Source organism: Sceloporus undulatus, chromosome 2 (assembly GCF_019175285.1).
Source record: "Sceloporus undulatus isolate JIND9_A2432 ecotype Alabama chromosome 2, SceUnd_v1.1, whole genome shotgun sequence".
NCBI lineage: Eukaryota > Metazoa > Chordata > Lepidosauria > Squamata > Phrynosomatidae > Sceloporus > Sceloporus undulatus.
Window position 1 is genome coordinate 35,838,090 of NC_056523.1, and position 15,459 is coordinate 35,853,548.

Here is a 15,459-nt window from a genome sequence, read left to right on the forward strand (position 1 = left end):
GGTGCCTCAACTTGCATATGTGTTTGTGTGTGACTTCGAGTCACCTATTGACCTATGGTGGCCCTATCAATTTCATAGGCTTTTTAAAGTCAAGAAAAAAGTGGTTTTGCCAGTACCTTCTTCTGACATATACCCTACAGAATTTGGGATTTACTTGTAGTGTCCCATCCAAGTATTAACCATGGCTAACCCTCCTTAGCTTCCAAGATCAGATGGGATCTGGTTCCTTTAGGGTACTTAGGCATTGTGTCAAGCTGCACTTGAGTATAAACAAGTGGAATACTACCTCTGAGTATAAAAAAAGTTTAATAAATATGAGAGGATGTATTGATAAATGCACATCTTCACTCATGTAGACAATTAGCTTTGCAAGTAGTTATAGCATACACTATAGCAATCTGTATCCAGCCACTCAGTTAGCATTAAAGAATATATCTCCAGTCAGAGAGTTTACATCATTCAAATATGATGCTCTTGTCCTGCCAATGTACAACCCCCATCAAAAACGAATATATTGTTCCCTGTGATATTTACAAATGCATTCTCATTAGCCTGAAAGCGACATGACCTGGTTTGCTGAAAGATGAAATTAAAAAAACATGTTTGTTTTTAAATGAATAACTGATTCCGTACTAAATCATCTAACACACTGTCTATTTATATTTCATAAGGACAAATGTTTCTGACAACTCTCATAATAGGTTTGTACAAGCATGCCATGTTCTTCCTAAGGAGGTTTGTTTGAGTGACATAAATTGCCATTAATGAAAATTTTAACAAATCAGGCTAAATAATTTTTAACTTTTAATGTGTAGAGATGCAACATAACAAGGCCAGCGTAGCGAGAAGCGACACTTGTTTTGGAAATAGGTTGCAGAATATATTTATCTACTCAGACACAAACTGAAAGAAGCAACATGAACATCACATTTTAATAGGGCTTGCTTGTTTTGTACATGTACAGGGTGGTGGTGGGGGGGTGGAATAGGCTTTCCCCCTGCAAATGCTAGAAGATACAGCAGCTTTTACAACGTCTGGAGTACATACACATGCTCTCTTTTCCACAATACCATACTATAAGTATATGAGACTGGTGACATTACAGCAGTAATAACGAATGCTACATTATCTCCAGATTTATCTATTTTATCCAAGGTTTTATGTACAATCATTCAACAGCCATCATTTCTATTGTCTTAGATTAGCTAGGGATGAGATCTCATCAACCAATTCCAGACTAGAATTTTAAGGCTTCATACTATTCCTTTTGAAACCTGATTTTAAAAATCTGCTACTACAACATTAATTCATACACATAATCTTTAAAATTAAAAGTGTCGGGGAAAGAAATGTTAGTGCATACCCATTAGTGCTGGCTCTTCTTCCCATATGCAAATCTCTGACTTTGCTTTGTCTCTGTATTCATTAGGCTTCATGCGTAAATGTGTATGCTGCAATCTGATCATTCCTGTTCTCATGTAGCTTCCACACCTAGGGAAGGTATCGCACCAATTTTTCATTTGCTTGTTTTGTTTTTCAGGTAGACGTTGGTTGTGACCTTCATGTCATAGCTTAAGAATAACTGAAAATGGGCTTCTGCAGTCCAAGAAAATACAGAAGCTTCAGATAACATGGGATGAAGTATGTCACATATACACCTCATAATGGGTTTTTCTATACAGCTTGATTATGGCTGTTGTGTGCCTTCAAATAATTTCTGACTTATGACAACCTTAAAGCAAACCTATCAGGGGGTCTTCTTGGCAAGATTTGTTCAAAGAAAGTTTGCCATTGCCTATCTCAGTGGCTGAGAAAGTGTGATTTGTCCAAGGTCACCCAGTGGGTTTTTATGGATGGGGATTCAGTTCCTAGTCTTCTAGAATCCCAGTCCAACACTCAAATCACTATACTACCCTGACTCTCAAATGTGCCACATGTACACATCATAATGGGTTTCCATACAGTTTGATACTGATACTCATTTTGGCCATGCATGGAACACTTCACAGTATCAAAAAGCAAGAGGTGTTTGTGGAATGACTAAAGATATAATGAAGTTTAAAAACAGACCTGTCCCAAGAATCGTCAGAAAGAAACTCTGCTAGAACATGGCCACATAGCCCGAAAGACCCACAAAAAACTATGACCCAAGAATCTTTCCTTTCAAAGTCTCTTCATATTTGCTCTCTGCATTGCTGATGTCAGCATTCATCTTGTTCAGTAACCAGGCATGACACCTTGGCTTTATCCCTGAATCTTATCTCTTTTCTATGCCCCATAATCAATAACATTGCCAAGTCATGCTGCTTCTCAGTTTACAACATTAGAAAATTATTAATCTCCCTCTTTGTCCCCTGAGCAAAGCTCAGATCATCTGTTGCCTTAATTGAGGCAATGTTTATTTTTATTTAATTTATTTGCATTCTAATGTCTGGTCTTCTTCTGCATCACTTTCACTCCCTCAGGTCTAAATAAAAGTCATCAACTAAAATAATTCACTTCTCTCTTTCCTTAAGTCCTCCAGTAACTTCCTATTTATGAGATTTCTTGCCCCCTTATCTCTTGGCTCTCATGACTCCCATGGTTTCTGACCATGAGGTTTGCTCCTTCAGCTACATCAGCCTTGTTCATTCAAAGATCTTCTGTCCCTGCCAATATTTATTTATTTGATACCCCTTAGGCCTGAAATACATGCAGAGTACAGCTTTGTTAACAACCTTTCCCCATTATTAGAATCCTATGTATAATTCAGCCCTGGAAAAAATAGCTAAAGCTGAGAGGTCACAGGAGTTGGAATCCAACAATATGTGGAGCACCACACCCTCCCCCATTCCTGTTGTTCTCAAATAGCTATCCATGCTGCCTCAATCCAGGGTATTAATTTCCATTTGGAGTCTTCCCGATTAAGATGTTCATGGGCCTAGCTTACGCTTATTACTTTCCTATTCATTTGTTGTGTGCCTTCAAGTCATTTCTAACTTATGTGGAGCTCAAGGGCAAGATATCATGGGGTTTTCTTGGCAAGATTTACTCAAAAGGGAGTTTGCTTGGCATTTAAATCTCCCCCCTCTAATTCTGTATATTTTAATGTTGTTCTTCCTCATCCAGTCCCTTCTCTGTTTTAGGGCCATCCCAAGACATTTTGCTGCCTGGGACAATAAGCAAAATGGAACCCTTCTCATTCTGTGGGCAATGTATCCAATCTCCCCCATTCTTCCCTAATCAAAGACAGCTAAACAAATAACCCTGCCAGACATATCACAGGCTGCTGGGGGCACCAAACTCTTTATTTATATAACCTTCATAGGCTGACTCAGCCTGCCAAAAGTTACTTAGTGTAAATATGATCAAGTTTTCCAAGCTTACTGAGTGGTAGTTTGAATTATTCTTTCTTAGAGCTGTCCAACATTCAAAGGACTACCTTTGTGAAAGAGACATCATTTGCCATTGGCTGGAGAGCCAGGAGAAACATTTAGCTAGGAAGCTATGCCAGGAAGGGCCAGGCATGTCTTCTCCCTGCAAGCTGCCTCCATAAGTTATTCCCAGGATCCTAGTAAGTTTAACTAGATAAAGCTAATGGCTTGCTTCTTCACTTTACTTCAAAAGAAGCTATTTTTGCACACCTCTCTGCTTGACTCTTCAGTAAATGTATCAAATGCTAGTTGATTTGACTGTCTTCCTAATCTGAGGGTTGGTTTCATGCTGACCTGATTGTTCAGGAGTACAAAGAACCTCTTAAAAAAGAATCTATCCTTCTCCATAAGCATATAAGTGAGGAATCCTGTGTATCCAGGATTTAAGAGTTATTAAGATATGAGCAGTGGTGAGAAATCAAGGGAAGGGGTCTTGCAGCTTGCTCTACCTTGCAAGGTTGGAAGTACAAACATTTGTCATCTAATATATGAAAGATGATCAGTTTGGCAGTGGAATCTTACATCAGTTCTTGTGATGAAGCAGGATGAGCCAGCACACCTAAAGATAGCAGGCTGTCATGAGGAAGGGGCAGATAAGATCTTGCTTCCCCATCACCTTCCTCTCCTACAGATGTAAGTGAACCAAAATAATTGCCAGCTCTAACTGAATGCTTCCTATGTACTACCTCTGTCATTTTAGAAGTAATGATTAAACAACCCACATATTTGAATACCCTAACTTCTAGTGAACATTTACTCTAAGAACATTTATTCCAGTCAACTGGGACTAAGTTGGTAGCTATCACCCATAGGACCTTTTCTTCAGCTTCCCCTAGACTTTGGAATAACCTGCCCGAAGAGATTTGACAGTTGAATATGCTGTCTGAATTTAAAATAGCACTGAAGACCAATCTCTTTTGGCAGGCCTATTCAAATGATTTTTCAGTTGTGAATTTTGAACTATTGGTTGATTGTTTTAAGGTATACTGGTTTTATTTGTTATTTTAAATTGGTGTGTGCTTTTACATGATATGTGTTTCTGACTGATGTTGTGTGTTGTATGTTAATTTGTTGTTCTGCACTTTAATCCAGGGAAGAGCTAAAAATTGTTTTTGTTGTTGATGTGTGAACTTTTGTTTGTTTGTTTTTCCCCACCTGCACATTCTGATTCCTGCTCAGGTGCACTGTAATAAAAGTGAGAGATTCCAAAACATATCATTCAGATGTGCATAAGCATTTCATATAGGCATTGATGAGGACAAGCAGTAACAATGCAGCCCTGGAATATGTGTATGTTTGCAACAGAAGATGAGTACGTTTACCTGAAAATCAGGCTGCTACATCTTCTTTTGACATATTCAATGAAAAGAAATGGTCCAGTCCAGTTCAATGAAACAGAAAGGGAGGAAATTACTAAAATTTTCCAAACCAGAGTCTCTTATTTTCTATTTCTCCTTCTCCTTCTTCATGATGGTAAGAACATTTGAGATGTGGGGGAAAGATTTGCAGTAACTAGCTTTCAAGTCAGGGAAACTGGTATTCTTTGTTTTATGAGACCTGACAACCCTTTGCTTTATATTAGGGTAGTGGTTTCTAAATATTATTGTTTAAATATCATAGTAACCATTCCATAGTAACTCATCAGTAACTGAATGGTAACACCATAATGCTTTTTTTTCCTCAAAAAAAATTATCTGGATGAGATAAATTATTGCAACCAACCAACCACAAACACATTCAAGAAAAATGGGAGAAATGTCCATATATTTTAGCATTTGGTCATTTCTGGTATCATACATTAAAAATATGTTCCATTTGACAAAATTATAGTAAATTCTAAAAGAAAGGGTCTAGGCTAGTATGAAACTTACTCATCTTAACCTGGTAGAATTCATCAGCCAATTAACACATGCTCAAGGTGGAGTGGGTGAAACTCTGAAGTATACTTGGCATTTCCCAGATGTAGCCACTTCAGGATACCCTGGAATTCCATCAAATTCAGTATATCTTGATGACTTCCAGACTCTCACCATGAATCTGCTGGTGAACATTACTGAATCTATCTTGGAAAGCCTTCAAAAAGCCCAGATTAAGTAAATAAATGTAAGGCCAAGATACTGCATTGTGCCTGTGTAATGTATGTGATATTGTGTAGCTTGTGTATCTCCCAGTGGTGCCTGCTTATTGCCATATTATGCAACGGGGAATGCACAGTGGCTGTTTCTGAAATCCCAGTGAATAAAATGGTATACTGAAGGCACTGATGAATGTGTGTATGGCTTGAAACTTATTGATTAATCTCAACCAGAATTGATTTACAAAAACATTGTTGATTGGTGAATCAGCATGTAGACACATCCAGTTGATTCAATGGGTCTGTTTTAATCTGGACTAACTATGATTTAGGCCCGTGAGAACTGCTTACATTTGTGGAACCCCACTTATTCAACCAAACTAATGCACCACAACCTAAAAATTACAACTACACATGTTAGGGAACTTACACAAATGTATGACACCAAGAGCATTCTAGCCATAGAATTTCTACCAAATCAGTAATTTTGTGTTGCAGCATAAATTGTAAATTCTTATTGTTAATACCTCATGGCTAAAATCCAACTTTCCATGAATAGGCTTCCACTCCCACAGTGGGACTCCCACTGCCTCTATTACATCTTCCTCAGACACCCGTTCCCCCAAATCTTCTGCAGAGGGCCCTTCAGCCTTCCAGAGCAACTGTTGAAAGCACACAGGCTACACAGAGATGAAGGTGAATTAGCCATTTCCTGTTCTGATGACAGAGATCTAACTCCAGCTGTACAGTGGACCCTTGTTATAAGCTGGGGTTTGGTTCCAAGATCCTGTGATAACAAAATCTGTGTATGCTCAAGTCCCTTTAAATATAATGACATAGTAAAATGGTGTCCCTTATAAAAATTGGAAAATCAAGGTTTGATATTTGAAATTTATACTTTTTAAAAACTTTTTCAAACCGTGTATGCTTGAATCCGTGTATAAAAAATCCATGTATAAGAAAGGCCGACTGTACACTCTGAACTTATAGGATTTATATGCTTTGTCAATCAGCAATCAATCCAATGCACCTAGTTGGGACTAGCAATTGGACTTTGACCAGAAATCATCACATCTGGAAATGGGAAAAATCATATTTTTGTTTTATTTTATTTTTTAAAGGTAGGCTCTCAGTTTTGGGTTGTGGCTGGGGGTGGTTTCTGCTTTTGAAGAGACTGACTGGCACTGCTCTGCAAGAGGGGAAACACAGTGCAAAAAAAGAGAAAAGGGAAATATGAGTAAATCAGCTTTAGTCCAGTAACCCAACCTTAAATTCTAAATTGCCCAAAGAATCTCTGTGGAGACACATCCATTAGAGCTACAAAACATAAGCCCATGGACATGTAAATTAAACTGGCTGCTTTTATTTTGCACGTTCCTTCAAAGTATGCCTGTCGAATTATTTGTAGCCTCCCTTCTGCATGAATGTGAAGAGAAAGCAAGAAGGGCAGAGTGTGAAAAGCTGTCCCAGGCCTCTTTCACATCCTGTTTGAGGTAACTTTTTATTTTATGGTATTTATTCAAATTTCTGGCTTGCCCCAGCCCAAACATCTGGGAATTGTATCAACACTTCAAAAACAAAGCATGTATAAAATATGCATTGAAAACCAGCTAAAATCAAAACAAATGCTAAACATCCCTGAGAGATCCTGAACGCCAAAGATTAACTCAGAAAATGTCCTGTATTGATATCCAGAAGAGGTTTATTCAGTAAGTCATGGTTGGAAAGGCATTCCTCCATTCAGGTTCCTTGTTTCCTGCACATAACACAGAGATCAGAATAGGATACAAGAGAAGTGATAGTGGCAGGAAAAGGCCTGAGAATAAAATGCTTGTGTTGCTAAAAATTCAATGAAAGAAGCAGAATAGCATAGCTTCTTCCACAGCAGGAGGGAAACCCACCTATCAGGTTTTAAGCATTTTTCATATATAGACCAAGTGGGCACAGACTGACCCATCCTGTACACATTCCTCCATGTCTGGAATTCCTCCACAAACAGGACAGAATGGCAAGTACTTTCCCAGGCTGTTTGCTGTCCAATAGCAACTAGTATTCAGTGATACTAGTATTCAGAGGAATCTCTACATGAAGGTTCCATTTATTTTACATGGCTGCCACTTACAGATCTATTTTCCGCAACCTATAAATTGTGGCAGCAATTTAATGTTGTTGCTATTTGATGTGCAGATGTACAGTTGGCCCTTTGTATCTATGGGGATTCCATTCCAACACCCACCCATCCACCCCCCGTGGATGCCAAAAGCCATGAGATCTCACATCCCACTGGGTTTAAAGACAGTGCACTGTGCATATGGCTACAGCGGTGCAGCAACATGCACATGCCACCATTAGGGTGAATGGGTTGTGACAGGCAAACTGTACTTTCTTTTAACTGCCATAAATGGACTGCCTTTCCATTTCTTGGGTGACTCTCCAGTTCCCATGTAACTATACTACAATACAAAGTTATAGCAATTTGTTACTCTTTTAACTGCCATGTCTCCATCCAGTGGAATCATGGTATGTTTTAATTCAATGAAGGCTTTAGAATGATCTGTCAGCGCAACTGCTGGGGTCTAACAACCACTATCAGCAACTCAAATGAGTCCTGGGGTTAAATCAGACCCTTGGAGCATAGCTGGCAAATTTCCAGAAGCCGAAGCGTGGCTCCCAGAGTCCAATTGGGATGACAGCAACTGGATGTCTTCCAGGAACTGCAGCAATGCAGGAACCTCCAGGGACACACAGCAAACCGATACTGTAGCTTCTTCTGATAAACCACCAGAGAAACAAAAGTCCCCAAAGTGCTCTTTATTCACAGTGCTATACAGTAATACAAAACTAGATCTCTAAAACTCCAAAACATACCAATCCAAACTCCTACTTCAAACCCACACCACACCCTTGCAACCCCTGGGCTTATATAGTCTCCAGACCATGTGGTCTCCCAAACCCAGTGAGTTCAGGTGTGTAACCATGTCATGTGTCTCCTGTGCAATCCAGACACATGTTTCATCATCCATTGCTACGTGCACTTGGACACTGAAGAGTCCTTGAGACAATGAGCTTCAGCTGTGCTGATCAGCCTTGCCACTCTGCTGAATGCTCATGGCCAAACACACACACATCAAGCATTTCCCTGTGTGCTGTGTTTTAACCCTTCAAATCCCTGACATGATCTGCCAGAGAATGACTGATACTAGGACATTACAGGTCCCTAGCCAGAAATTATAAGTGTCACACAATATTACGGATCCTAGAATCTCATAATATGACAGTAAAAGTGACACCAGTCTGCCTATAATGCTCTAGTAGACATATACTCCAAGCTGCATCACACTGACTACTGTAGGGATCAGAATGGGGGCCTAAACATAATTCAAATTGGACAAGCATCTTTGTATGTTCTCATTTCCATAACATTGTTTGTTGGCATTCTGATATCAAATCTACATTCCTGCAGTGACTTAGTTGACGGGAAGTAATGGAGACAGAGTTTGCCGGGTCAAAGGTTTGCATTGACAAGGATAGTGGTTTACCCACCCAACCACCTATTTTTTAAAAATCTCTGCAGGGTTTATAGCAGTAATCTTCACAGATTTGTAGGGCGGATTTGAGCTGTGACAACGTGAAAACCCTAGGATATGATTCCCATAAGTCAGAACTGACCTGGAGGCAACAACAAATAAAAAATGCATCAGTATGAGCTATCCATGTTATAATGCAAATTATTTGGGGCAGGTTTGTGTTGAATGGGCAATGAAGACGTATTAGAAGATCTACAAAAACTCATCCTAGATAAAGAAAAAATTGAAAAAGTCAAAGAGTTCCCATATCATGAGTAGACATGACTCATTAGAAAAGACAATAATGCTAGGAAAGGTAAAGGCAGAAGGAAGAAAGGGTGACCACATGCCAGATGGAGGGACTCAATCAGAGAGGCCACGGTCCTAAGCCTGTAGGATCTGAGCAGAGCAGAGGAAGATAGGGGTGTTGGAAATGTCTCATCCAGTCACCATGAGTCAAGGTTAACTCCAGGGCAGTTAACAACAACAAGGTTGGCAAAAAAAAATGTTCCTAGTTGAGGTGAAACATGCTCAAACTGCTTTGTTGATATGGAGCACCACAGCTGCCTGTATGTTTTCATTCTCCTTGAGTTTGCATGTATGGGGACCTTCATGATGAATGCCTTAGCTGCAGCAGAGATTTCAGATCTACTGTTTGCAGCTGACTAATCAGACAGAAATATAAACTTAACTTTTTGTAAATTCTCCTAATTTCATTTGAATGAAAATGTGTGCAGTATATAACCACATCTGCCAGAGGACAACTGAGCATGCTCTGCAGTCTATTATCAGACTCCCTTTAAAAAGGGAGGAGAGGAGCAACTGCTAAGTGAAAGAACCCATCACTTCTAATGTTCCACAGATGCAAATCAGGACACATGTGGCTAAGCAACATCAGAGTGCGGTCAAGATGGCAAAGGTTGATAATGAGAAAGAAAATACAGGCTAGAAGAGATTGCAGTAGTTTGGTTTTTCCTGAGCCTACAGAGAAGAGCAAGTTTCTCTTCCCTCCTCTCCTCTCTCCCTTGCTAGTTAATTGAGCACAAATTACTTTTGCTCTTTGGATTTAGTTTGCAACAACTGAAATAAGCCAAAGACAAAAAAGGAAAGGGGAAGCAGGAGAGAAAAATTGGGACATTTTAAAAGAAGCCAATATTTAGTCTGCCAGTGATTTTGCAACACAGTACAAAATTTTGTCCTAAGGTTTTGTTTTTTCCTATTAGCAAATTAATTGCTGTTTCTTCTTGTCTTTACTAATTTAAAGGCCTTTAAAAGGATGTCAGAGGAAAGCAATGTCATTTGCTGTGCTTTGTGTGCCCAACAGGCCTATGTTCTATCCTGACATGCCTAAGCATGACACTAATGTGATTATCTATATTTTATAGGCCATAAACCAAGCAAGTTTAGACTCTCCAATGATTCTCACACATTCTTTGTCCAGTTCCATCATTCTAATCACTTGTCCCATTGAAGGCTTCAGTGTCCAAAGAATTATGGCAGCAGATGTAGAGGATAATCAAAGAAGCTGTCAAGAATCACTTTTAAGAAATGGAGACACTCAGAGCCCATTTCCCAGAGTAGATGTTGTTTAATTAACACACAAGAGCCCTGCACAGCAACTACCCATCTGCAGTTTGGACAGTTTATTGCCAAACTTTCTGTCCTGAGCTTCATTCAGGTTCCACCTGCACAACAGCCTTTAAAAGGAAAAGCCAGAGTATTCCCTGATGGCTACAAACCATCACAGCACTTTTATTTAAGGGAGGGGATAGCATGGGAATCTCATGCTTTCAAATTTTCCCCTTCAATCGAAAGACTAGTAATTTTATTTTAAAAAAACAACAACGTTTAGACACATACACAGACCAAAAAGAGGGAAAGAAAACTTAAAACTTCAGAACAAGAAAAGACATCTAAGGTGGCTGCAATCCTATATTCTCTTACCTGACAGTGAGTCACACCAGAGCTAGCCTGAGGCATTTTGATGCTTGACGGAGAAGAGCAAATGACATTCCCCTCCTCACCCACCTCTACAACTCACAAGTCCAGCTGCATGGCTAGTACACAAAGCCAAGCGGTTTGTTTTGGCCCATGAGGCAGAGGTATCTCCTGTTCCTGGCAGTCTAAATGTAATAGCAACAAAAGTCCAAAAGACATTTAAAAAATAATCCAGTTTGCGACAAAGTTAATTACCCTGGCTCAATGCTAGGGAATTCTGTGAACTGTAGTTTTGTGAGACATTTAGCCTTCTCTGTCAGAGAGCTCTGGGGCCACAATAAACTACAATTCTCAGGATTCCCTAGCACTGAGCCAGGGCAATTAAAGTGGTCTCAAACTGGATTATTTTTGCAGTGTGTTTTGGACTAAAGTCAATAATGTACCATGGACTTCTCTTTCACAGCACCCAAAATCCATGGCTGCAGGTTTCTCCCCAACTCACTGAATCCTTAGGTCCTTTTCAAGTTACACAACTACAGTACTAAGATTCTACTTTACTGTCATGGCTACATCCTATGGAAAGAGATCTTGTAGAATCTTTGAGACTAGCTGAAAGAAAGAAGTTGGCAGCATGAGCTTTCATAGACTTGAGCCTACTTCCTCAGATGCATTTGGACCTGATGCATTTGAGGAATTAGGCTCAAGTCTACGAAAGCTGATGTTACCAATTTCTTTCTTTCAGTTAGTCTCAAAATGCTACAATATCTCTTTCTGTACTGATTGTACAGACTAACATGGATATATGTTTGAATTCTGGCTACATCCTAGGAAATCCTGGGGTTTGTTCTTAGGGGAGGCAGTTGTGTTCTCTCTCTGAGAATTCTGAATACCCTTCCCTAACCTGCCAGTTACAAAAACCCATTGGATGTTGCAATAGCAGTTATAGTGAAATCATAGTGGTATACTTGTGTAATGTGAAAGCGCTCCTTTTTTAAAATATATCCTTAAAGGAAAAAAAACCTACATCTAATGGTCAGTCCCAACTAGACAAGCCCCATTGAATTAGTGAGGAGTTCATAAGTAAGCACTTATATAAGACCTGTAGATTTAATTATACTACGTTGGCCCTGTATCTCCAGGATTATTTTTTATCCACGGATTCAACAATCCACAGCTGAAATATTCAAAAATAATATAAATTCAGAAAGCAAACCTTGATTTTGTCATTGAATATAAGGGACACCATTTTACTGTGCCATGTATTTAATGGGACTTGAGCATCCATGGATTTTGTTGTCCAAGTGGGTCCTGGAACCAAATTCCAGCGGATAGCAGGGCCCACTGTATTTCATTGGGATAATAATTGGATGTAAATATATATATATATATATATATATATATATATATATATACACACACACACACACACACACCACACACACACACACCATTTGTGCAGAGTAGTGAGGCCATGTCAAAGGCCAAGTCAATCAATATCAAGAAACAATGTGAAAGCCCACGAAGATGAACAATAAGTTGGCAGGGCTATTCTTCACTGGAAAAATTAAAAATTTGAATAATTTCAAATTCCCCTTTATTCAAAATATGATCTTTGGCTGTTACAGACTTGACAAAATAAAGCTGCTTCGGGTCTCTTTGGAGGTATGCTATTTAAATGATGCATGCATCCTAAGAATCTGGAAGCTGCACCAAAGCTGCACTCCAGTGCTTAGGAATGGAATGTGGCTTTGGTGCAATCTCCGGACTCTTAGGACCCATCCATCATTTAAATAGCATACCTCCAAAGAGACCCGAAGCAGCATTATTTTGGCAGTCTGTAACAGGCCATACACACACATTTTATTTTAAGAAAATATTGCTCCAAAACTTTAAGAATGGAGTTCCATGTCTCTGAAATTTAAACTTGCCTCCTTGTAGATGTCAGAATGGAACCCATGATATCACTTGTAAGGCCAAAATCTGAGAACTGGCAAGAGATCATGAATCTTTTAGCCCTGAGGCCACTGGCTTCACATTGACATTTTTCCATTGCCTCCTGGATGCTTTACCCTCTACCTCCTTGGTTTTCAATTGTATCCAAATTTATAAGTTATACCCAAAATAAGGAACTGGAATGTTGGGACCCTGTGACTCATACATCTTTAAAAGAAGGTAATGTCTCCTTTGAGTAACTGGGAGTGTTGCTATTGTTGCTTTGCTTCATTTTCCCACTTTTCAGTTAAAGAGCTTACCTAGAAGGTTACACAAAACCAGTGAAAATGTAACTATAAAGTAACTGAGGTGCTTTGGGTTAACTAAATGGTTGTTTTCCTCTACATGTATAATTCATTTTGCTATGGAAAACAGAAGGCTCCACCATCCTCAAATGGTGTTAAATATTTTACTCATAACATATTGTCAACAAAATGTCCAGTTGAATTAATGAACTGTGTGCTTGTTTGAAAGTAGAATTGGACTTGTCTAATTGTGGCATCAGTTGTCATAGTGACTATCAGCCAATCAAGGAATGAAAACCCTAACTTGGCAGTGTTTAGGTAAAGGAGGCTTTTGTGGAGATGTCAGGCTAAGATTTATGATGGTAAAAACCGTCTTTGGCAGCCAAATCAATGGGTTGACCACTTTCTCTGAAATCCTGCTCTATTTAAAGTTAAACACTTGATATTTCACCTAAATATTAAGAGGCCATATATCTCTGGAACCTATTTTCTTATTAATAGATAACATTTTATAAACCATGGGTATGATGTCTTGCTCTTTGTATACCTGTCCAATAAACACAGCCGCTGGTCTTTTATGTGTGTGTAACTGGAAATGTCAGAACTTGCTAGTGAATGAGTAGAGGGATATTGTCTTACCCTTGCTATTAAAACATGCCGAGTGATCTAAAAATTACCCTGTGTAGATAAACAAGTGGATTAAAATTAGGTATGCTCATTCTTTCATCGCTGTAATATTAATCGTAGGAGTTGGGGCTTTTTAATGTTAATATATACCTTTTAGCAGTATATGTCAGTTTATATTAGATTGCATGTTGACTGACAGATTTTTAAACTGGAATTTAATTTCTTGCTTTTCTTTAATATTTTTTTTTCTTCACAGCTTCAAAAGACATAAGGTGCAATATTACTATTTATCAACAAAATTTAATGGTAATTAATCATAACAACAGTGAGGTTCTTACCAGAATCAGCAGTAAGGCTTAATGCTCACTTGCTTATTTGGCTGGAGCCTAAATAACTAATTCCCTTACATTGGTGCCTGTCAGTGTTACATTAACAATAGTGTGATTGGAATACAACTCATGTGACATTGGCCAGAGGAAAAGTGCTTTGCTGTCTGCTCTTGGAAGAAACAAATAATTGCAGATCCAAATGGCAATCCTTGCTCTGCTAACCCATTTGACAAACTACAATACACACTATTTTGGGGGAACATAGTACCACAACTTTTAGTAGTTACAGTTGTACATAAGTTTGGTGCTGACATGGGACTGGATTGGTTGATGAGCCAATACCTGGAATGACAGCTATGGTAGACCACATGGGCAGATGCCACCATCTGGCTTTGACATTTGGGGTGTGACAATCATCCCTCCCCCAACAAACTAGGCATGCCTCCTTCTATCTACACCCCAAAGGCCCATATGGGGACCTCTCACCTGTTAGTTTGATCTTCCAATTATCAGTGTCTACTTCCTGGATTCAATCCCATGCAAAAGGGGGGGGGAGGCAGATGGGGTGCTAGCCACCTCTTCTGCCAACTTACTACAGCAACTGCAATCAACAACACAGTTCACAACATCCCACATACAGCTATTTGTCCTTCCTCTAGTCAGGCGGATGCACCCCATCATCCTGATAGAAAGCATCCATTTTGGAAAATGTGTCACAGTAAGGGATCATCTTCCCCTCATGGCCACAACCAAGTCCCCAATGACCTACATGATTTTTCTCCACACAATGTCCATTTTTTCTGGATTCTTTAGCCCCCCCCCCAACAATGCTGCTCTAGCATTTCTGATCAAATCAACATAGTGTCACAGAACTGTATTCTTAGCTCAATCACACCCCTTTTGACTCTGTCCAGCAAGTCCAGTCTTTTAGATATCCCAATGTCATTCTCTCCCAGCTGTATGGTGACTGCAGCAGGCAGGGCCTCTCACAAACCATTAGCAACAAAGCATCCCACAGCATTCCTCTCCTGTCCATCCAGATGATCTATGCATGACCTTCCAGACATAAGTACTGCCCCAACCATTCCTGGACATGTAAATTCCAGCCCAGTATATGGCGCTTTGACTGCAGATCCACACCAACTAGTGCTGCAACTCTGAAACTAAACTATACACTAACATGAATACCCAGAATAGGATGAATGGGAGCCTTGAAGTCCTGGACTGCCACCTCCCATGTCATTGTATGCTGCCTCCTGGGCAGTAGCTGTTCCT

At 39.5% G+C, this 15,459-nt stretch overlaps 1 protein-coding gene across 9 annotated transcripts in view; it reads right to left on the reverse strand.

The window, feature by feature from the left end:
* Positions 1-11,150, reverse strand: part of MDFIC2 (MyoD family inhibitor domain containing 2) — a 235,576-nt gene extending 224,426 nt beyond the window's left edge. For 4 of the 9 annotated variants that reach the window (XM_042453548.1, XM_042453549.1, XM_042453550.1 and 1 more), the window contains exon 1: positions 10,998-11,090. Coding sequence is in view for 1 of the 9 variants with exons in the window: in XM_042453547.1 (XP_042309481.1) it covers positions 10,998-11,033 (36 nt within the window). In the remaining 8 variants the exon portion in view is untranslated. Of the gene's footprint in view, positions 1-1,363; positions 1,597-10,997 lie in introns of all 9 variants that reach the window. The other 5 variants (XR_006102345.1, XR_006102346.1, XR_006102347.1 and 2 more) reach the window with 5 other exon arrangements.
* Positions 11,151-15,459: the final 4,309 nt, after the last annotated feature.